Source organism: Eutrigla gurnardus (assembly GCF_963514095.1).
Source record: "Eutrigla gurnardus genome assembly, contig: SCAFFOLD_145, whole genome shotgun sequence".
Taxonomy (NCBI): Eukaryota; Metazoa; Chordata; class Actinopteri; order Perciformes; family Triglidae; genus Eutrigla; species Eutrigla gurnardus.
Window position 1 is genome coordinate 51 of NW_028155270.1, and position 24941 is coordinate 24991.

The 24941-nt window shown below is 43.2% G+C and overlaps 1 protein-coding gene across 1 annotated transcript; it reads left to right on the plus strand.

The window, feature by feature from the left end:
- Positions 1-927: 927 nt before the first annotated feature.
- LOC311010378 (FYVE, RhoGEF and PH domain-containing protein 3-like) lies at positions 928-24129 on the plus strand (the record flags this gene model as incomplete). Its single annotated transcript, XM_084040893.1, has 15 exons — positions 928-1074; positions 5991-6127; positions 6935-7091; positions 7275-7413; positions 8625-8683; positions 9088-9234; positions 9321-9413; positions 9520-9599; positions 17519-17549; positions 18134-18238; positions 18741-18785; positions 20623-20724; positions 20810-20935; positions 21696-21836; positions 22602-24129. The coding sequence occupies 15 exons, from the start codon at positions 928-930 to the stop codon at positions 22851-22853; spliced, it is 1761 nt and encodes a 586-aa protein (XP_083897019.1). The 3' UTR covers positions 22854-24129.
- Positions 24130-24941: the final 812 nt, after the last annotated feature.

Below are 24941 nucleotides of genomic sequence, written 5' to 3' on the forward strand. Positions count from 1 at the left end.
TTCAGCCCTGAGCATTAAAGTAGAATATATGTTTATTTATTCTCAAGAAATGAAACAAAAACACCAATGAATTCATCCTGCTAACTATAGATTGAGCTTATTTCTCTTTATTATAGAGCTACATTGTTGCCTTTAAAAGGTCATCAACGAGCAACACTGTTGCATCATCAAGTTGCTCCTTTATTGTTTCCTAAAAAACAACAATAATCAGTTGTTTTAGTGTATTTATGAGGACGTGTTTGTTGGCTGAGAGCCATCTTTTAATATTCTGTCCTTAAAGGCTTGTTGGGTTAATACGTGATAACCGTCTGTGTGAAACACCGTTAATAATATTAAACACTAATCTACGATACCTGACCTTTAGTGACATCATCAGTAGAAATGTGTTCCATTAAATAAGCTCATGTTTGCATGTTTCCCCGATCGTTGTGGATGTTTTTGTGTACTTTTATTATTATTTATTAATTTGTCCCAAACAACAAGGACATTTTATTTGCACAGCACCTTTCAACAAATTCAAAGTGCTTTACATAAAATATTAAAAGCATTGGAAAAATTATTAGAAAAAACTAAACCGAGCAAATAAAAACAAGAATATCAAAGTAATAGACGTTACAGTGCAGGATAAGAAGTTCATGAACTGTTTCCTGAAAGGCAGCAGCAAACAGAAAAGTCTTCAGTCTTGATTGAACAACAACAACATATATATATACATATATATACATATATTTTACATTTAAACTACTGCAGACTCCACATATTAATGACCATTTAAGCACCGACCTTAAATGCATCATCATATTTAGGAGTAGTTCTCCAGGAAGGAGAAGTAAGTGGTTCTGGGTCTGTGGCCCTGCAGGGAAACCCTGTTTGAATCTGTTTTAAAGTCTTGGTGTTTTAGTCACATAAGCTTTTCTATCTGTTCTCATGTTTGTGTCTCTGTTTTCACATGTAATCCCTGGTGTCCGTCCGTCCGTCCGTCAGGGCTCTGAGACCCAGAACCTCCTGAACATCGCCAAAGAGCTCCTCCACACCGAAGAGGCCTACGTCAAGAGACTGAACCTCCTGGACCAGGTGACGTTGTTTGTTTGTTTCCCTCCGGTCCACATTTCAAACCGGCCTCAGAGCTCGAGGTCAGGGCTGAGCCGGATTAAAGCTGGCCCCGTGTGATCCGCCGGACAAGAACCCCCTTTCTCTGTAGACCGGATTACTCAGAGCACAGTAAACACGGTCATGTGAGTGTGAGTGTGAGTGTGTGTGTGTGTGTGTGTGTGTGTGTTTATATTTATACATGTGCAGCATAAATACAAACCTGAACTGTGTATGTATAAAGCTGCACATATTGTGGTGTGTGTGTGTGTGTGTGTGTGTGTGTGTGTGTGTGTGTGTGTGTGTGTGTGTGTGTGTGTGTGTGTGTGTGTGTGTGTGTGTGTGTGTGTCCTAACTGGGTTGACGATTAGAAATCTCTTTAAAAACAGTTTGGACTCAACGATTTCACTGTTTTGTTGGAGTCGATGAGAATTCTGCATCATATATTATAAAATCTAATATTATATTTGAGTTTTTTTTGTTGTTTTTTTTACTCTTTTCTATCGATCGCTGCCGGTAAAGGATGCAAGGTCATATCGAGGTCACACTGAGCTAAACTTCCCTCAAGGATCCAATTTTAAGATTATTTTCTCGTTTAATCTATTCGTCATTTGGTGTCTTAAATCAGGAAATAATCAATAACGGTCATAACAACATCCCAAAGTGCAAGAAGACGGATATGAATTCCTTGTTTGATCCGATTAATAGTCAAAACCCAAAGATGTTCCGTTTAGTATCTTTAAAAACAAAAAGTAGCTGGAGCTAGTATTTTTTACTTCTTTTTTTTTTTTGGTAACTTTTGCTTGAAAAATTATTATTATTTAATAAAAAGTTAAACTTTTTATTTTAAATTGTTATTTAGTTTTCATCAACAACCATACAGTATTTACATTTCCGTACAATTACTTGAATAAAACTAATAATTTTGAAACAGTTTATAGGATTTGGCGGCCTCTAGCTGTCAGTGTCGCTGATTGTGAGCGACTAAAACTTGTATAAACAGATATTTCTATATTATTTCGTCCTAATTTCAGCTTCTTGTTTACTCGTGTTTGAGTTTCCTGCCGGCGGTTCGAGTCCTCTTCCTCTTTGTTGGCTTCGTGTCACCAGACCGATGCGGTGCGTTTCACTCCTGGGGGCAGAGAAGCCTCACGGGCGAACTTCCTGTTTTTGTGTCGCAGCACTTTTGCACGACACTGGTTGCCATGGAAACGATCCTGTCTCTCCTTTTTGCTGTGGGGAAGCAAAAAGGTGATGGGAGATCATTAAGTTTGATTTCACTGAACCTGAACCTTGTAAGACCGCTACTATTTTATATTTTATGTTTTATTATACAGTTATTATAAGTATACTTTAGTTCCTGACGTCCCAACCTTTAGTTCCCGGTCATCGGCCATCGTGCATCCCATAATATCTTCCGTTAGGTGTGATGGTAAACATGCAGCTTTTCTGTTACCGGATTTAGTCTCCGAGCCGAGATAACCCTGATGACATCATCATTGTGACATCATCGAGGTGATTCTCTGATAACAAGTTCCTCCAGAGTCACTTAACGACTTCCACATGCTGAGTCATGCTAACCACGACTCGTCCGGTTGCAGTGAATGTGAATGACGTCGGCGCGGACAGGAATCGTGCAACCGAGCCGTTGCCTAGCAACGCAATTCTGTTGCAACACATTAAAACAGACAGGTTTTTGGAGGTTTTTCAACATAAAAGCATGTAAACATGCAGGAACCTGTAGACGAGCAACACAAAGGTTGGGCAACAAAATGCATTTTTGGCATCAGGAGGGATGCGACAACAAAAACAATTTGACAATTTGCTGATTTTTACATCCTCGTAAGTTGAAAATCTTTTTGGTTTCGGATAAAACAAGCTGCAATTATGAAATTACTATTAATTATTCCATTATAATAATAAACATTCCTCAATGTCAGCCATGGTTTTACCATGAAAAGGTAAACTCACAGTGATGTATCCCTCATTTATATTTGAGCCTTTATAGGCGTGTCCCATAATGACATGGGACACGCCTCGGTTTTCGGTTGACTCATATGCAGCTACCGGTCACCGGTGTTGTTGTCACGGCAACCTTAAGTCAGGGCCGAGACCAACACCTTGAGGGGGTTACTGACATCTCCTCCCAGCCAACCACAGCTTCCTCTCCTGGGTGTGAACAATAACAAAAACCTATTTGAAAACCTGGTCCTGAGACCCCCTAGAGACCGAGACCTTTTGAAAACCTGGTCCTGAGACCCCCCCTAGAGGCCGAGACCTTTTGAAAACCTGGTCCTGAGACCCCCCTAGAGACGAGACCTTTTGAAAACCTGGTCCTGAGACCCCCCTAGAGACCAACACCTTTTGAAAACCTGGTCCTGAGACCCCCCTAGAGACCAACACCTTTTGAAACCTGGTCCTGAGACCCCCCTAGAGACCAACACCTTTTGAAACCTGGTCCTGAGACCCCCCTAGAGACCAACACCTTTTGAAAGCCTGGTCCTGAGACCTCCCTAGAGACGAGACCTTTTGAAAACCTGGTCCTGAGACCCCCCTAGAGACCGAGACCTTTTGAAAACCTGGTCCTGAGACCCCCCCTAGAGGCCGAGACCTTTTGAAAACCTGGTCCTAAGACCCCCCCTAGAGACGAGACCTTTTGAAAACCTGGTCCTGAGACCCCCCTAGAGACCAACACCTTTTGAAAACCTGGTCCTGAGACCCCCCTAGAGACCAACACCTTTTGAAACCTGGTCCTGAGACCCCCCTAGAGACCAACACCTTTTGAAAGCCTGGTCCTGAGACCTCCCTAGAGACGAGACCTTTTGAAAACCTGGTCCTGAGACCCCCCTAGAGACCAAGACCTTTTGAAAACCTGGTCCTGAGACCCCCCTAGAGATGAGACCTTTTGAAAACCTGGTCCTGAGACCCCCCTAGAGATGAGACCTTTTGAAAACGTGGTCCTGAGACCCCCCTAGAGACGAGACCTTTTGAAAACCTGGTCCTGAGACCCCCCTAGAGATGAGACCTTTTGAAAACGTGGTCCTGAGACCCCCCTAGAGACGAGACCTTTTGAAAACCTGGTCCTGAGACCCCCCTAGAGACCAACACCTTTTGAAAACCTGGTCCTGAGACCCCCCTAGAGACCAACACCTTTTGAAACCTGGTCCTGAGACCCCCCTAGAAACCAACACCTTTTGAAAACCTGGTCCTGAGACCCCCCTAGAGACCAACACCTTTTGAAAACCTGGTCCTGAGACCCCCCTAGAGATGAGACCTTTTGAAAACCTGGTCCTGAGACCCCCCTAGAGATGAGACCTTTTGAAAACCTGGTGCTGAGACCTCCCTAGAGACGAGACCTTTTGAAAACCTGGTCCTGAGACCCCCCTAGAGACCAAGACCTTTTGAAAACCTGGTCCTGAGACCCCCCTAGAGATGAGACCTTTTGAAAACCTGGTCCTGAGACCCCCCTAGAGATGAGACCTTTTGAAAACGTGGTCCTGAGACCCCCCTAGAGACGAGACCTTTTGAAAACCTGGTCCTGAGACCCCCCTAGAGATGAGACCTTTTGAAAACGTGGTCCTGAGACCCCCCTAGAGACGAGACCTTTTGAAAACCTGGTCCGGAGACCCCCCTAGAGATGAGACCTTTTGAAAACCTGGTCCTGAGACCCCCCTAGAGACGAGACCTTTTGAAAACCTGGTCCTGAGACCCCCCTAGAGACCAACACCTTTTGAAAACCTGGTCCTGAGACCCCCCTAGAGACCAACACCTTTTGAAACCTGGTCCTGAGACCCCCCTAGAGACCAACACCTTTTGAAAACCTGGTCCTGAGACCCCCCTAGAGACCAACACCTTTTGAAAACCTGGTCCTGAGACCCCCCTAGAGATGAGACCTTTTGAAAACCTGGTCCTGAGACCCCCCTAGAGATGAGACCTTTTGAAAACCTGGTGCTGAGATCCCCCCTAGAGATGAGACCTTTTGAAAACCTGGTCCTGAGACCCCCCTAGAGACCGAGACCTTTTGAAAACCTGGTCCTGAGACCCCCCTAGAGACGAGACCTTTTAAAAAACCTGGTCCTAAGACCCCCCTAGAGACGAGACCTTTTGAAAACCTGGTCCTGAGACCCCCCTAGAGACCAACACCTTTTGAAAACCTGGTCCTGAGACCCCCCTAGAGACCAACACCTTTTGAAAACCTGGTCCTGAGACCCCCCTAGAGACGAGACCTTTTGAAAACCTGGTCCTGAGACCCCCCTAGAGGCGAGACCTTTTGAAAACCTGGTCCTGAGACCCCCCTAGAGATGAGACCTTTTGAAAACCTAGTCCTGAGACCCCCCTAGAGACCGAGACCTTTTGAAAACCTGGTCCTGAGACCCCCCTAGAGACGAGACCTTTTGAAAACCTGGTCCTGAGACCCCCCCGAGAGATGAGACCTTTTGTAAACCTGGTCCTGAGACCCCCCCTAGAGATGAGACCTTTTGAAAACCTGGTCCTAAGACCCCCCTAGAGACGAGACCTTTTGAAAACCTGGTCCTGAGACCCCCCTAGAGACGAGACCTTTTGAAAACCTGGTCCTGAGACCCCCCCGAGAGATGAGACCTTTTGTAAACCTGGTCCTGAGACCCCCCCTAGAGATGAGACCTTTTGTAAACCTGGTCCTAAGACCCCCCTAGAGACGAGACCTTTTGAAAACCTGGTCCTGAGACCCCCCTAGAGACCGAGACTCCATCTCCAGTACTGAATAACACTAAAGAAGCCGAATGTGGAGGAAATGTTTACTCGGATAAACAACACGGAAACTTCTCCGACTGTGTTTACATGCCTGCTCCTTTAATAGGAGGCTGATTTGAAGGTTTTTTGGAAACAGCTGTTGAGAGTTTCCTCTTTCTGTCCCTCTTCAGGTATTTTGCACTAAGCTCACGGAGGCTGGGATCCCTCAGGACGTGATCACGGGGATCTTCTCCAACATCTCCTCCATCTACTGCTTCCACGACAAGTTCCTGCTGCCTGAGCTCAAGACGCGCATCACCGGTGAATGGTGAGAGAATAAAGACATCAAATGAGTAAAACTCTGCCTTTTAGTCGGGTTTTCAGTCGGGTTGCCAGGTTGGGGGTAGAATTAATCCCCATTTTCTGTTTCTCTGGGTCGATAATGACTCATCTTGGGGAGCTGTGTTTAGGGAAGTCACCTGACACAATGTGGCTCCAACACATTTATAGTCTTGTTAAAGGCTCAAAAAACGGGTTCACTCAACCACAAAGGTGGTTTATATTTGTGAAATCCCCCGATAATGTGCTTGAGATTTGTTTTCTACTTTATTTCTGAAGAATGACATCACTGCTTCCTGTCGCGTATCCGCGGTGATGTAACTTTTATTGGCAACCTAAATGTCCATCTGTGCTTTCTGGAAAATATGTGGAGGAAAGAGGTAATTGAATCTTTAATTAACCAACTGACCTCGGAAAAGAGGTTTTGGAGGATTCTCAGCTGCGACTTGTAGCTTTTGCATCCATTAAAAACCGACGGCGTCAACAAGTAGATTTATGTACATTCATCTATCTATAGAGGATTAATCATTTATTTAATAATAATATAATAACATGTTTGTGAAAGCTACAACGGCGTATTAGGACCACTGTAGGAAAAAAAAAACGGAGCAGAGAGAAACTAAAGGAAAACCTTTTTTTTTCATATAAACATTTGATTTCCGATCAGCTCCAGAACACAATACTGTAAATAACATTAAAGAAAACTGTCTCATCCATTACAATATAGACTCATATTTTCCCAAACTCAGTTTTCCATAATGGCCATACAATTAAAACGTTGCCGTGTTCGCTGCAGGGACGCCAACCCGCGGATCGGAGACATCCTCCAGAAACTGGCTCCGTTCATGAAGATGTACGGGGAGTACGTGAAGAACTTCGACCGGGCCATGGACCTGGTCAACACCTGGACGCAGCGGTCCTCGCAGTTCAAGGGCGTCGTCCAGAACATACAGGTAGGGGTCGCCTGATGGGTCAATTAGCAGGATTTCAAAGCGTTTTTTCCCCTTTTTCTAATACAAAGCTGTGCTTATTAGTAGTATACTAGATTCCTTTTCTATTGTTCGATTGGATCTGGATGTGTGACCTCTCATATCTCAACATGACATAATCGTTGGAATCTTCGTTTTTTTCCACAGAAACAGGACGTGTGCGGGAACCTGACGCTGCAGCATCACATGCTGGAGCCGGTCCAGAGGATCCCTCGCTACGAGATGCTGCTCAAAGACTACCTGAAGAAGCTGCCCCAAGACGCTCTGGACCGGAAAGACGCAGAGAGTGAGACAATCGGACGTTTTCAATCACAGCTTTCTGTCTTCCTCTCAAGCCTGTTTTCAGTTTCACCGTTCATAGATGTTCACATGTCACACGTATGTCATCGTATCAAAGACGTGCGTCGGTGGATTGATTGACTTGAGAGAGTTTACAAGTCATTCTTGTGTATTTAACTGAATAGAAGGATAAGGAACGTCACGATGACGGTGTTCCGGTTAAGATAAGATACATCTTGTTTGGACTGTTTCCATTGCAGATGTGAGTGTTGTCATTCAGCTCAAAGTGATGCAATAATCAGAGGTGGCGGAAGCACAAAGAAGGTTTCGTTGTTTCCAGTGATTCTCTGTGATGCATCAGAGGAGTCGCCCCCTGCTGGATGTTAGAAAGAATGCAAGTTTAAGGCACTTGAGAATTAGCCTCACTTTTTTTTTTTTTACTTTTTTCGAACTCGAGGGATGGCAAGTCAGTTGTGTCCTTTCAAAATAAAATTCCCTGATAACGCTTGTTACACGCATGCAGCCTCTTTTCAAAGTAAAATCCCAAAGTAGGTTAATTTGGTAGGTTTATTGGGTCGATGCTGACTCAAATGGGTCGATGGGTGACGACGAGGACGATCCGTTCCATTAGGTACTTAAATGAAGTAACAAGACTCCAGAAGCAGGAAGTCTTGTGTTAGCATGATGTCTGTGTTTAGTTACATCTTCTGCCTGTTAGAGACGGATTACACTCTGCACCTCAGGTCACCGTGTCCCTCTTAGAAAAACACAATCCATCTACCCTGATCCTCTGTCCTCCCACATGTGTGTTTTTGCGTTTACCTGAGCATTAACACGTCGTGGTATTGAAGGGTTTTCCCCTTCATCCACCCCGTTTGCAGAGCAGTTCATCACGGTTGTTGTGACCTCGTTTCCTCCCAGCCGGCTGCGTGCGTCTCTTCTGTTTACGCAAGCCGTGATTTAAGATGGCCGACTCAGGTGCTCACGGGGGGGGCTGCCTGCTGGTTAAAAGCCCGTCTAATGCACGCCGAGTGTTTCATGTTAAGCCTTTGATCCTGTTAAATTTGATAGAATACAGCAAGAGTGACATCTTATTTTCAATGAGCAACAAGCACTTTAGAAGAGATTGATTTCTCTGCAGCTTTACTCAAACGTGATGTCATCGTTCCAGGTTTTATCCTCTCGTTGCTTACGTTTGTTTTTTGTGTGTTGTTTCAGAGGCTGTGGAGCTGATCTCGACTGCAGCGAACCACTCCAACGCAGCAATCAGGAAAATGGTAAGACTTTTTATATCACACTGTTGTGTTTTGTCTTTTCGACAGTCTTTCGCCGCATGACAACCAGCCGCCGTGTTACTCAATCGAAGAGTTGCTGATGCTGTCAGTCGGCAACGTTGCAAAGTGTGTCTGAGGGAGTGAGCGCCGTTGAGTACAGACAGGAAGTTTGCCATTTCCTGCCTTCGGGTTTCACAGTTTGCGGAAGCCTGAGTGACGTTTTAACAACTCATCCTCTTCATCTCTTCTTTTCCTCCGTCTGGCTCGTATTTCTCACATCCTAATTAAAGCAGACGAATGTGTTTGAATCGATAAATGCCTTGAATACCCCTACGAATGAATGACTTCTCACTCCCCAAGTGTCCTCATTGCTTTTCTAATTGTCCTGTTGCCTCCTGTGTTCTCAGGAAAAGATGCACAAGCTGCTGGAGGTTTACGAAAGGCTCGGCGGTGAGGAGGACATCGTGAACCCGGCCAATGAGCTCATCAAAGAAGGACATATCAAGAAGATGTCAGCCAAAAACGGAACAGCACAAGACCGATACCTCTACCTGGTGAGGGGACCGAAGGGTTAAACTCCATGATATATGCCTCATTCTCTGTATTTCTTGTTAAATACATCCATCCATTCCCGTTGTAGTTCAACAACATGGTGCTTTACTGCGTGCCTAAACTCAGACTGATGGGACAGAAGTTCAGTGTCAGAGAGAGGATCGACATCGCCGGCATGGAGGTGCAGTGCTGCTTTCTCATTTTGCTAGATGTCTTTTTGCTTCCCCCTACATCGGCCTTTTTATTTATTCCGGTGGCTGCAATTTTCTCTCGTTTCTTGACCTCAGGTGCAGGCGAACGTGAAGCAGAACCTTCCTCACACGTTTGCCATCATCGGCAAGCAGCGTTCACTGGAGCTGCAAGCCAGGTAAAGACATTCGGATCAACTGGCAAGAAAGAGGAAAGAACAGCAGACAGAAGTGCCATTTGAAAATGTGCCGTTTCTGTATGAAACGACGTTCGCTGTTAAAGTGTTCAGCACTTACATAAATAATAATGATAAATAATAAATTAAGTACACCGTATAAAAATCAAAAATAATTTCAGAAGTCTCTTTAAAAGAAATTAGAAAGAACAGATCATATAGTAGCAAAATACCATGAGAAATATGATAGGCCTATTTTATCCCCCAGTAAAACTAATTAATGCCACGTTTTCTTTTGTAATGTGACTTTTATTCCACAATATCACTTTTCATGACAGTGTAACTCTAAGAATCATCCATTTAACTGCCACTATTAAAGCTGGCTTGTTACTTAGATGTGGAACCTCTTAAACCACCATAGCCAGTCAGCTAACTAGATAGGTATGTCCAGCAAGCTGAATAAATGCTACCATATATAGCCAGTGTGCTAACGTTAGCTAGATATGTATCACGTAGCCTACAACAAGCAGAACTAGAAAATTCCCCCGCCGGGAAATTTTGAAAGGGCCACGGGGGCTACTGCCGGAGTGTACATTACAATGAGATTCTTCGAGATTTCAAACGAGACGGAGTTGTTTTATGTATGGACGAGAAGAAGACGTTTGACTAAAAAAACTACATATCCCACTACTAAATGTAGTTTTTAGTACATTCCTGTCCACCAATCAGAGCACACCACTCGTGTCTCCATTTTAAGGTTTAAATGGAGTTTCTAGGTGAAAGTATGGACGAGAAGAAGACGTTTGACTAAAAAAACTACATATCCCACTACTAAATGTAGTTTTTAGTACATTCCTGTCCACCAATCAGAGCACACCACTCGTGTCTCCATTTTAAAGTTTAAATGGAGTTTCTAGGTGAAAGTATGGACGAGAAGAAGACGTTTGACTAAAAAAACTACATATCCCACTACTAAATGTAGTTTTTAGTACATTCCTGTCCACCAATCAGAGCACACCACTCGTGTCTCCATTTTAAAGTTTAAATGGAGTTTCTAGGTGAAAGTATGGACGAGAAGAAGACGTTTGACTAAAAAAACTACATATCCCACTACTAAATGTAGTTTTTAGTACATTCCTGTCCACCAATCAGAGCACACCACTCGTGTCTCCATTTTAAAGTTTAAATGGAGTTTCTGGGTGAAAGTATGGACGAGAAGAAGACGTTTGACTAAAAAAACTACATTTCCCACTACTAAATGTAGTTCTTAGTACATTCCTGTCTACCAATCAGAGCACACCACTCGTGTCTCCATTTTAAAGTTTAAATGGAGTTTCTAGGTGAAAGTATGGACGAGAAGGAGACGTTTGACTAAAAAAACTACATATCCCACTATAAATGTAGTTTTTAGTACATTCTTGTCCACCAATCAGAGCACACCTGCTGTCAGTTATGAAGATTAGTGCCCCACAGTGCTGTCACCATGGCAACGGCCCCTTGCTGCATGTGTATGACTGCTTTGGAGCGTCTCTCTGCTTCTTTCTATCGCTCCATTCCCCCTCTGCGTTGGGTCCGAACAAAAGCTTGCCACGCTCACACCAAAACTCCTATTGCCAAAATGTTTGCACCGTTAGCGCCACAAGACCCGGCTGAAGACACTGATGACTTTTATTTTTTCCTAGTCTCAGAAATGTGGACGCTAGCGCGAGTTAGAAATGCTGTTCGTTTCAGGTTTCTTTGAAAATCTGCTTCTCAATTAACATTGGAGCGGATGACGAAAAAAATGGACTTGGCCGTGCTTAGAGGTTGCTAGTTCAAATTCTGTAAATCTCACAGAGTTTTTGAGCACATCGTGAGAGACAGGACAAGTTTCTCTACAAAATTGGAAAATATCACGTCTTTAGATTGAAGATTGTGGCCGGGAGGAGTTTGGAAAGGAAAAAAATCTGAGAAGCCCTCACACTCTAAGCGATGATGTCACCCACTCTAGCCCAGAAGGTTCCGCGCAATACACACCCATTATAAACTCATGATTTCTCCCAAAACAATCATGGTCATTGAACAGTGATTGATCAGAAACTATATGACCTATTGAAACGCGGATTGGCACACGAGGACACAAGACTTGTGTCTACGTTTTAGAGTTTAAATGGAGTTTCTAGGTGAAAGTATGCCTGAGCAACAGGTGTTTGAAAAACGACATTTTCTGCTTTTTTTTTTCCGCTCATCCCATTCATTTCAATGGGAAAAATTTCGTTGGTTTTTCGCGACTTACGTCGCGAAAAATTCGTGTTCGGCTAAGAAAAGCAATAGCACGCCGATCCCGATCGAACCACACGCTTTGATATATCACTTGTCCTACAACTCTTATCGCTGTAGAAGTTTTAGGCACTCGAAATTCGTCCGGAAAAGGCAAAATAATAATAACTAGAAAATTCCCCCGCCGGGAAATTTTGAAAGGGCCACGGGGGCTACTGCCGGATTGTACATTACGATGAGATTCTTCGAGATTTCAAACGAGACGGAGTTGTTTTATGTATGGACGAGAAGGAGACGTTTGACTAAAAAAACTACATATCCCACTACTAAATGTAGTTCTTAGTACATTCCTGTCCACCAATCAGAGCACACCACTCGTGTCTCCATTTTAAAGTTTAAATGGAGTTTCTGGGTGAAAGTATGGACGAGAAGAAGACGTTTGACTAAAAAAACTACATTTCCCAGTACTAAATGTAGTTCTTAGTACATTCCTGTCCACCAATCAGAGCACACCACTCGTGTCTCCATTTTAATGTTTAAATGGAGTTTCTAGGTGAAAGTATGGACGAGAAGGAGACGTTTGACTAAAAAAACTACATATCCCACTACTAAATGTAGTTCTTAGTACATTCCTGTCCACCAATCAGAGCACACCACTCGTGTCTCCATTTTAAAGTTTAAATGGAGTTTCTAGGTGAAAGTATGCCCGAGCAGAAGAGGTTTGACTAAAAAACTACATATCCCACTACTAAATGTAGTTCTTAGTACATTCCTGTCCACCAATCAGAGCACACCACTCGTGTCTCCATTTTAAAGTTTAAATGGAGTTTCTGGGTGAAAGTATGGACGAGAAGAAGACGTTTGACTAAAAAAACTACATTTCCCAGTACTAAATGTAGTTCTTAGTACATTCCTGTCCACCAATCAGAGCACACCACTCGTGTCTCCATTTTAATGTTTAAATGGAGTTTCTAGGTGAAAGTATGGACGAGAAGGAGACGTTTGACTAAAAAAACTACATATCCCACTACTAAATGTAGTTCTTAGTACATTCCTGTCCACCAATCAGAGCACACCACTCGTGTCTCCATTTTAAAGTTTAAATGGAGTTTCTAGGTGAAAGTATGCCCGAGCAGAAGAGGTTTGACTAAAAAACTACATATCCCAGTACTAAATGTAGTTCTTAGTACATTCCTGTCCACCAATCAGAGCACACCACTCGTGTCTCCATTTTAAAGTTTAAATGGAGTTTCTAGGTGAAAGTATGCCCGAGCAGAAGAGGTTTGACTAAAAAAACTACATATCCCACTACTAAATGTAGTTTTTACTACATTCCTGTCCACCAATCAGAGCACACCACTCCTTTCTCCATTTTAAAGTTTAAATGGAGTTTCTAGGTGAAAGTATGGACGAGAAGGAGACGTTTGACTAAAAAAACTACATATCCCACTATAAATGTAGTTTTTAGTACATTCTTGTCCACCAATCAGAGCACACCTGCTGTCAGTTATGAAGATCAGTGCCCCACAGTGCTGTCACCATGGCAACGGCCCTTGCTGCATGTGTATGACTGCTTTGGAGCCTCTGTCTGCGTCTTTCTATCGCTCCATTCCCCCTCTGCGTTGGGTCCGAACAAAAGCTTGCCACGCTCACACCGAAACTCCTATTGCCAAAATGTTCGCACCGTTAGCGCCACAAGACCCGGCTGAAGACACTGATGACTTTTATTTTTTCCTAGTCTCAGAAATGTGGACGCTAGCGCGAGTTAGAAATGCTGTTCGTTTCAGGTTTCTTTGAAAATCTGCTTCTCAATTAACATTGGAGCGGATGACGAAAAAAATGGACTTGGCCGCGCTTAGAGGTTGCTAGTTCAAATTCTGTAAATCTCACAGAGTTTTTGAGCACATCGTGAGAGACAGGACAAGTTTCTCTACAAAATTGGAAAATATCACGTCTGTAGAGTAAAGATCGTGGCCGGGAGGAGTTTGGAAAGGAAAAAAATCTGAGAAGCCCTCACACTCTAAGCGATGATGTCACCCACTCTAGCCCAGAAGGTTCCGCGCAATACACACCCATTATAAACTCATGATTTCTCCCAAAACAATCATGGTCATTGAACAGTGATTGATCAGAAACTACATGACCTATTGAAACGCGGATTGGCACACGAGGACACAAGACTTGTGTCTACGTTTTAGAGTTTAAATGGAGTTTCTAGGTGAAAGTATGCCTGAGCAACAGGTGTTTGAAAAACGACATTTTCTGCTTTTTTTTTTCCGCTCATCCCATTCATTTCAATGGGAAACATTTCGTTGGTTTTTCGCGACTTACGTCGCGAAAAATTCGTGTTCGGCTAAGAAAAGCAATAGCACGCCGATCCCGATCGAACCACACGCTTTGATATATCACTTGTCCTACAACTCTTATCGCTGTAGAAGTTTTAGGCACTCGAAATTCGTCCGGAAAAGGCAAAATAATAATAAGTAGGAAAAAATCCTATGAATAGCAGTAGTGCTCGGGGCTTCGCCCCGAGCACTGGTCCCTTCAGCTTATAGCTGTAGGGGCCAGTGCTCGGTGCGATTGCCCCGTGGCCCTAACTAGAAAATGCATTTCCTGCGGAAATACGTGGAAATGCTTTAATGCTGAAGCAACACTGAAAAAAAAGTAGAATATTTGAAGAAAATATTAAAAAAGCTGAATATTTGAAGAAAATATTAAAAAAGCTGAATATTTGAAGAAAATATTAAAAAAGCTGAACATTTGAAGAGAATATTAAAAAAAGCTGAATATGTGCAAAAGTATGAAAAAGCTGAATATTTGAAGAGAATATTAAAAAAAGCTGAATATTTAAAAAGTTTGAAAAAGCTGAATAGCTGAAGAGCATATTCAAAAAGTTGAATATGCAAAAAGTTTGAAAAAGCTGAATAGCTGTAGAGAATATTCCAAAAGCTGAATATGTGAAAAGTATGAAAAAGCTGAATAGTTGAAGAGAATATTCAAAAAGTTGAATATATGAAAAGTATGAAAAAGCTGAATAGCTGTAGAGAATATTCCAAAAGCTGAATATGTGAAAAGTAAGATAAAGCTGACTGTGTGCAAAATTATGAAAAAGCTAAATATTTGAAAATAATATTAAGAAAGCTAAATATCTGCAAACGTATGAAATAAGCTAAATAGCTGAACAAATATGAAAAACCTAATTATTACAAAAAATATGAAAGGCAAAAAAATGTTGAAGAAAAGTTGAAATGTCCTTAAAAAGCTGAACATTTTAATATTTGAATGTTCTTTTTGTTTGTAGTATTAGTAGGGTACTAATAGAAGTAGAAGGAGTAGTATCAGTAGTAGGCTAGTAGTAGAAGTATTAGAAGTAGTATCAGTAGTAGGCTAGTAGTAGTAGTAGTAGTACTAGTACTACTACAAGTAGTGGAGGTAGAATCAGTATTAGGCTAGTAGTAGTAGTATTAGTACTAGTACAAGTACAAGTAGTGGACATGGTATCAGTAGTAGGCTAGTAGCAAAAGGAGTAGTAGTACAAGTGAAAGTTCAAGTAGTTGACGTAGTATCAGTAGTAAACTAGAAGTAGTACCAGTACTAGTACAAGTACAAGTAGTGGACATGGTATCAGTAGTAAGCTAGTAGCAAAGGAGTAGAAGTACTAGTACAAGTTCAAGTAGTGGACGTAGTATCAGCAGTAGAAGAAGTAGTAGTAGTACAAGTACTACTATAAGTAGTGGAGGTAGTATCAGTAGTAGGCTAGTAGTAGAAGTATTAGAAGTAGTATCAGTAGTAGGCTAGTTGTAGTAGTAGTAGTAGTAGTAGTACTAGTACTACTACAAGTAGCGGAGGTAGTATCAGTAGTAGGCTCGTAGCAAAAGGAGTAGTAGTACAAGTAAAAGTTTAAATAGTGGACATAGTATCAGTAGTAGAAGTAGTAGTAGTACTAGTACTACTACAAGTAGTGGAGGTAGTATCAGTAGTAGGCTAGTAGGAGAAGTAGTAGTAGTAGTAGTCAGACAGACAGAGAGTGAGACAGAGAGAGATAGACAGACTTGTGTCTACATTTTAAAGTTTAAATGGAGTTTCTAGGTGAAAGTATGCCTGAACTACAAAGAACTACAAATCCCACTGACTGCTCCTGTCTGCTGCTCCTGTCAGCCAATCAGAGCACACCTGCTGTCACTTCTAAAGATCAAAGCCACAGAGATCAAAGCCTTCTATGCGTGTGTGTAACTGCCTGTCTCTATTCCTCCATTTCGGCTTTGCGGAGGCTCCGAACAAAAGCTTCTCACGCTCACAATGAGACTCCTATCACCAAATGTTTCACACTGTTAGCGCCACAAGACTCTGCTGAAGACACTGATCACTTTCATTTTTTCATAGTGTCAGAAATGTGGACGCTAGGGCGAGTTAGAAATGGCCCTGCTTTCAGGTTTCTGTGAAAATCTGTTTCTCAATTTGTATGGCAGCCCATTGGGAGAAAAAACCGACGTGGCCGCGCTTAGAGGTTGCTAGTTCAAATTCTGTAAATCTCACAGAGTTTTTGAGCACATTGATAGAGACAGGACAAGTTTGTCTACAAAATTGGAAAATATCACATCTGTAACGTGAAAATTGTGGCCGGGAGGAGGTTGGAAAGAAAAAAAAGCTGAAGTGTGCTGGGCTGCTCTCACACTCTAAGCGATGATGTCACCCACTCTAGCAGGCGCAATACACACCCATTATAAACTCTGATGAGGTCTGAAAAAAACATAAAACATAAACTGTGATTATAGAAAAACTGTAAAAGATATCAAAACACTGAGTAATAGTGTTATAGTTCAAAGTCTTGTAGGTTGTTTAAAGTTTAAATGGAGTCTGTAGGTGGAAGTATGTGAAAGTATTCGGAGTTCAAAGAGGAGGATGTTAAAGAGGTTTTCAGGCTGATCTCCATAGGAATGCATTGAAAAAAAAATATGGAAAAGGCTGAATATTTTAAAAAGTATGAAAGGTAGAAAAAAGGTTGAAAATCAGCACAAAAGAGCTGAAAAAGCTGAACATTTTGATAGTTCAATGGTTTTTGTAGCTGAAAGTATGCAGAAGTTAGAGACGACCAAAAAACGTACGGAAGAAGAATAAAAAAAATAAAAAAAATAATAAAGATTAGGATAACATAGGTTGGAAATGCTTTAAAGCATTTCCACCAATAAGTAGGAAAAAATCCTATGAATAGCAGTAGTGCTCGGGGCTTCGCCCCGAGCACTGGTCCCTTCAGCTTATAGCTGTAGGGACCAGTGCTCGGTGCGATTGCCCCGTGGCCCTAATAAATGCTACCACATATGGCTAGTTAGCTAACTTTAGCTAGATAGGTATCATGTAAGTGCTACCATAGCCAGCTAGCTAACGTTAGCTAGATAAGTATAATGTCCAGCAAGCTGAATAATTGCTACCAAATATAGCCAGTTAGCTCCTGTTAGCCAGTTAGCTCTTGTTAGCCAGTAGGCTCCTGTTAGCCAGTTAGCTCCTGTTAGCTGTTACCAACTAGCTGCTGCTGTAAATAGACAGACTTACTGGTCTATCTTTACACAGCTGCAGTTGCTACCTGCCTAGCCAACAAACCAAACTGGTTCAGATAATTATTATTTATATAAGATTGATCTCATGAGCTTTTATTTGCTTTGCAGGACAGCGGAGGAGAAAGAAGATTGGATTCAGGCAAGTTTCACACACACGTGTTTACTAAGTACGCTCATATATCTATCATGCACACATGCAGCATTTTGGCATCTGAGCCTTTTGGTAGTTCTGCTTTATTAGAGGATGGAATTAGCAAAGACTTCCTCCCTACACTCATTTGGTATGTGTGGAAATGATAGTCTGCAATGAAGTCCTCATTATTGCCCATTTAGCACATTACAGCAGAGCAAAGCTGATTAAAACATTTTTGCAGACTGGAAGAGGAGGAGGGTGGGTGGGCGTATTACAGAGGAGGGTTTTTTTTTATTTAGTCTGCAAGCATGAGAGAAATGCTAAGAATTAATAGAGGATGTGTTCTCAAAAGCACTGCACAGTGAAGTGTAAACTTGGAAAAAGACACACAAAAAAGGTATTTATGTTTCCCAATCAGGGAAAGGAAAGTTTTCTACATCACTTCATCTTCTATTTTTCATGAATAAGATCATGCTGTAATTTACTGTCATGTCCTGTACATACGAGAAATTCAAAATATGTGTCCGATCAATAATCCATCCCTTCTCTTTTTTCCCTGCTCCGTCCTCGTAATCTTTTCTGACTCTCAGGTGATCCTGGCCACGATCGAACGGCACAAACAAAACAGCGAGACGTTCAATAAGGCCTTCAACAGCTCCTTCTCCAGGGAAGATGACCACGCCCCCGAGTCACCGGTCAGTCTCACTCTCCATCACTCACTTCATTGATCAGTCAATTAGCGAGGTCATCCCGTGCGGTGAATCACGTGGAGGCCGGTGGGTACGCCACGCACACAAGTCTCGTCATAGTCTGGCCTTTGTCTGCCAGAGCAGCTCTCCCATCTATGGACGTGGCTGTATCACACACACACACACACACACACACACACACACACACACACACACACACACATAAAGAAGCTCTTTCTTTCCATCCCCTGACAGTTGAACACGTAGCGTCGGCGAGTCTCCCCGTCTAGATCTCTCTCATGACCTAATAGGGAAAGCCAAGTCAAAGTGTATACAAAAACTCTTATGGATCTGCTTTGACCCACTTTGGGGCCCCGGCTGGAGCTGGACGCTGGCCAAAAAGTCAACTTGACACAAAGCCAGAGGACTTGATTCAGAAGGTGGAGACTGACACCTAGTGGTGGAGATGTGTTACTGCTGCTCAGTATGTTTATGTTTTTCTCCTCAGGGTCCCTGGTGCAACGACTCGGACAGCGAAAGGCTGCATGAACGGGTAAGATACTATTATATAGGGATACCAGGTTTTATATAATAACAATAATCACCTATGTGGTAATTATTCGTGTCTTTTCCCCAATTTCTCCCACTGTGTTAGTTCTTAGTGACTTGATTAAGCTCTAATTTGTTTATGCAGCATGTAGATGAAATAATACCTTTCATTCAATGCAGGTGTTGCCTGGTTACGGTTTATAGTATGTTTTTAACTGGGCACCCACTACTAGCAAACTTACTTGCAGTCAATCAAATTACCACAAACCCCTCCCACATACACTCATCAAGTTATACCCTCAAAGCCGATTCTTTCACAGTTGAATTAACAAATCTGAAAATAACATTTATCACCTTTTTAATGTCACCTTAAATGGTTGTAAACTCAAATTTGCAGTGTAAGCGGTGTACCTTTTTTTTTTTTAATTGTCTCCTGAAAATCACGTAAAGCTTTTCTGAGCAGTTAGAGGACGGCATTTATTTCAGGATTAGTGTCTTCTCAGGCAAAAAAAACGACAACCCTTGGATAGAATAAAGTTATTTTTAGGCTTCGTTGCAGTTTAAAGCATTGGCGTTGAGACTCATCGTGACGAGTACGTACTGTACGTCAGGAAACAACAGCAGGCGTGTCGGCCCTTTGCCCCGACATAGTAGGTCTAACTCATTCAGTTAACAATGGCTAATTCCCATTTGGTGACCCAGTAGCTTTGACCGTGATTCAGCACACACAGTACCAGAACAAGCGCACCCACATGAAGAATGACTGTTCTAATTGGCACATCAGTCACACCCGTGCTTTTCCGACGAGCTGAAATGTGGACGATGCAAAGCGTCCAGATCAGCATTTTTGTCATTTCTTAGCAACCAGAAGTGACGTTTTAATGAACTGAAAACACACGGTGAAGTTGTTTTATCGTCTATTTAACTCTAAATGGAACATAATGTACTAAATGAACATCGTGCTGGATTGAAGAAGACTTGAAACTAGAGAATTTAATACATTAAACTCATGTTTACTGAGATAGTAAATCAAGTGGAACAAGTAAGGAACATTCTCTCATAGACTTCTATTCAGTCAGATAAAGGAGTCGCCCCCTGCTGGCTGTTATTCAAAGAATGCAATTGGCTTCACTTTTCAGAACCAGAGGTTGCTGCCTGGAAAAAGGTCTTTTATGTGTATTAGAGAAAATAAGGTATTAACAAGGAGATGTTAATTCTTCTGCAGAGATCAGATCGGATGTTGAGCGACTTCCCACTAAATATTGTTTGTTTATATTTTATTGTATTGCAACTTTTTTTTAAATCCAATTTTTCACAATCAACTAATAATAGAAACAGCAGAGAAGGGTTTGAGGACAATGTTTAATCAAATTCTGTATACAACTAATAACACGGCAGTCGTGCTAACTCCTGCAGCTTATGTTTCCAACCCAAACCCCCACACATGAGTACATTCCACCCGGCTGATTTCGGCGAATGAGCCACGAGAACAGGCCTTTTAATCAGGAAGATTAAGTGAAAACACCTGTAGGTAAACCACTGAGGCTTTAAAGTAAAACAGAATATTTGAAAATGCAGCACCTCAGAATAGTTGGAGTATAAATGAGCTTGAAGGATTAAAGGTTTTAACCTATATGGACATAAAGGTCTTGTGTTATCTGTATAAAATGGATTTACTCACAATAGCAATAACATCCTCCATCTGACCCCTGCTTAAGACGGGGTCAGATGGAGGGGGGGGGGGGGGGGGGCTGATAGAAGACAGAGATTGAAGATTCCTTCAGGTCTGCTGAAACACTCTGGACAACCTTCACACTGTGAATTCTCTTCTTCTTTTCCAGAAGAGTTCCAGGAAAAAGGACAAAGAGAAGCAGACGTGTAAAGGCTGCAACGAGAGCTTCAATTTCACCAAACGCAAACACCACTGCAAGTCCTGCGGAGCGGTGAGCACAGCGACGGTTGTTTGGCGCGATGCGGCGGTGAAAGGACGGAGAATGAACCTTCTTTTATCTCCCTGTCCTCCTGCAGGCCATCTGTGCAAAGTGTTCCAAGACCTTGGACAACAAGACGAGCCGGGTGTGTCCGGAGTGCTTCGAGGCGAGCCTCAGCCTGGAGACGCTGGGCGGCGAACAGAAGAGGAAAGCTGCACCTGAGGTGAGAAACAAAATACAAGGACGCTCAACCATTAAAGCGGTTTTTATTTCATGCCGGTCCAACGGTCGATGTCAGCCGGGGTTCAGCAGCCAGATCGGCCTGCTGGCGACTAAAAGAAGCAGTTTTCTCATCATGTCCATCGAGAGCTAAAAAGTCACTGTGTTGTTTAAAGTCATCATTGCCCACATTATATTTAGTTTTTTAAATTTAGTTGACACAGATATGCACACTGAAAGATCACCTTATCCCTCTTTGATGACTCATATCATAATGCGATCTGAGCTTAAGGAGGATCTGTCGCATCTGCAGACTCCACAGTCTAGCTGCTTCAGGTCTGTCTGTCTGTCTGTCTGTCTGTCTGTCTGTCTGTCTTGGATGTTGTACCGTCTCCCGTGGTTACACTGGAAAGCTGAATGCTACGCTGTTTACATATATCTACTATATCTACCCCACCTAATTTAAAAAAAGAAATTAAAAAAAGCTCACCTGCAGTGAGATTAGCCACCACAAGGGGGAGCTGTTTGCCCTACAAGGATTAGACAGGAGGCCGTTTGAACACCTGTCGTGTACAAATCTCACCCTGTCCTACATTCTCGTTACGTAACCGTCAGTGTCTCGTCAAATCCACGAAAATATGAGTCAAGTGGATTTCAATTAGAAGCTTATTCACAAAGATAGATAGATAGATAGATCGATCTGTCATTGGTTGGGCTATTTACATATATATACATATATAAACTTCTACATTCTATTTTTTCAGCGGCCGACGTCTCTGACGGGGGAGAACTGCCTCCTCTGCGGTCACCTTCAGGTGCAGGAGAAAGGGAAGAGCTGGTCCAAGATGTGGGTGGCCGTCACCAAGGCGGAGCCCCTGATGCTGTACTTACAGAGCAGCGGACAGGTAACACACACACACACACACACACACATCTGCACAGGGTTGTGATTTAGCTATTCAAGTTCCCCCCACATGACCACAGAAAGGCTGTGTCATCTCCCGTGTATCAGCTGATTACCCCCCCCCCCCCCCCCCCCCCCCCCGCCTGTGCCAGCTCGTCTGCACACTGTCTGTAGATTTGGGCAAGGAGGATTTGCCTGTCCTGAATTTGACCTCAGGTATATCTGATGCTGCTGCTGCTGATGCTGCTGCTGCTGTCGCCGACGGCAACCAGATGAAGCAACTGTTTGGGATTTCCTTGAAATCTTTGGCTCTGTGTGTGTGTGTGTGTGTGTGTGTGTGTGTGTGTGTGTGTGTGTGTGTGTGTGTGTGTGTGTGTGTGTGTGTGTGAAGCAGCAAATCCCCAAAGGAGATACATTTCACGGGCGCTCCTCTACATGATTGCTCCAAATAAAAATAAAAAAGATTCCCAAAGCAATCATCAAGCGGCTAAAGACTGCGATTCTCTTGTCATTCACGGCGGATGGCCCTGTTAAAGCCGCCCTCGGTTTCATTTCCAAGACTAATATCCCCAATCCCCCCGCCACAGAAAACTGCCATTCCCAGGATTAGGATTAATGTGGATGTTGGAACGAGCATTTCCCTGATTATAGAGAAAGAGGAGGGGGGGGGGGGGGGGGTATTACACAGATAGATTCTCTTTATTGGAGAGAAACCTAATCTCCAGTACCACCAGATTTCTCCTCATTCACTCGTTTTCCCCTGCAGGACTCCAAGGGTGCGAGGGCGGTGCCTCTCGCCGGGTTCGAGGTCAGCGCGGTGCCGCCGCCGCCGCCGCCGTCGGGAGGCGACAAGCCCGACATCAAACACGCGTTGCGGCTCGCTCACGGCCAGCAGACTTTGCTCCTCAGTGCCCAAGACGCAGAACTGCAGGCCAAGTGGGCGGAGCTCCTCTCCAGAGCCGGCCGCGGGGAATCGGACCCGTTGGCGAGCCTGACTGAACACAGGAAGAGCCAGTAGTGGCGCCGGCGTTGTTGTTGTTGTTGTTGTGGAGCCACAGGACTCGCCCCCCTCCACCCCCTCCCTCTCCTGTGTATAGAGCACACATTACTTGAATTCACTTTACCTTGGCACTTTTTGTCCCCCCCCCCCCCCCCCCCCTCTTTTAAAAAGGACCACTCCACCTTTCTACGCCACTTCAGTCTCTTCCTCATGACCACACGGCTGCGTCGCCATGACGCCCCCCCCCCCCCATCTCTCTCTCTCTCGGAGTCACAGAAAAGCAAGGACTTTGCCATCAACGCTGTGTGTGTGTGTGTGTGTGTGTGTGTGTGTGTGTGTGTGTGTGTGTGTGTGTGTGTGTGTGACACCCGGAGAGGTTTTATTTGTAATATAGCTGAAGAAGGTTTTTTTTTTCCATAAAAGATGAAGTGTGTTGTACATTAAGCGACTGTGTTGTGAAGCATTAAATCTTATGTCTTTCCGTTTGAGCGACCGTGTGTGTGTGTGTGTGTGTGTGTGTGTGTGTGTGTGTGTGTGTGTGTGTGTGTGTGTGTGTGTTTTCCCTCCCGTGTTTATTCAGTATTGAATGTTAGTGTAAGAAGCCGCCTCCCTGTCCTCTCCATCCCTGCAGGGGGGGGGAGGGGGTTAAATGTACAGTATGTAAACTTATAGAGTGACGTAAAGGAGAAAGAAGAAAAGACATTATAACTTAAGAAGACACAGAGATGTGTTTGATGCTTGTGGCTGGCCACTCGATGCTCCCGCTGTCCGCCGCCTCCATATCTTACAGACCCCCCCCCCCCCATCATCGTATAAAGGTAATCACTCCCCCTCTGAGACCTCTAATCTGAGTCTGATCCAGAACGGGATCAAGTCCTGACCCCCGCTGCAGGTTCAGATCCCTCGATATCTCCACTTGTACACGGCTTTAAGAAACGTTTCCATATACTTCTGTCTCTTTCTTAGGATAGCCTTCCTCTCTCCCTGTTTGATGATGTGATGGAAACCAAGTACTGTACTGTAAAACTGCCCCCCCCCCCTTCTACCAGCCACCAGCCTTTTCAAGCAAAAGCAGCAGCAAAAAAAAACCTATACTCGTCATCGGATCTCTTTGTGCATGTTAAACTCATATTTATGTACCGTGCTCTGAAATCTTGTCCCTCCCCTTTTTAAATCGCTTTCCCCCAGAATTCCTACTTGTCGTACTGTAAGTGAGCAGCAGTGAGTGTGTGTTTTTTTAAACATGGATCAGTGCACAGTGGAAGAAGCATATCAATAAAAAAACAAGACGTTGTGATTCGTTTCAGTTAAATGCTGTCCCAACGAGATCTCCGCCTGTCTGTCTGAGTTCCTGCAAACACTGATTTTTTTTATTAAATGTATTTATTATTTTACTGATATCAACACACAAAACCTCCGAGGACGGATCAGGGCCACTGTAGGGAAGAAAAAACAAAAAATGGAGCCGATGGATGATAGAGGGAAAAAGTCGCAAATTTGCGAATTTATAAATCTATATAGTTGATATAAACAAGTTTGCCGTTGCTATGACAACAAGTGAAAGCTACCGCTAGCATCTTAGCCCAACAATCAATAAACATCATCATCCTAAGGTTGTCACACGTTGGGATGGATTCATCAGAAACATAAATATACACTCATGGGAAGTGAGTTAGCATAGATGCCGGTTGTTAGCATCGTAATAAACTCACACATTTTCCACTTTTTTCCCTCCAGTGGCCCTAAAGCACCGTCGTACAAAACGACGTCTGAAAAACGCCCACAGACATCTGATTTCATATCCAGATGGGACATTAAGAGGATTAATGGCCATGTGGGTATATTTTACTGTATGTGTGTGTGTGTGTGTGTGTGTGTGTGTCATCAAGGGTTACTATGCTGCAGTTTCCAGTTTTCCTGTTTTTAATTTCATAATCACTTCCTGTTTGGTATTTGTACACTGATGGCAGAGGACGGAAAGCGTGAATGAGTGCACCAAAATGTTTATGGCAATTCCTCCGTCTGCACCAAAGTGGAGATTCAAGATTCAAAGGGTTTATTATCATATGAACAATGAAATTCTTTCAGAATGTAAAGTATTATAAA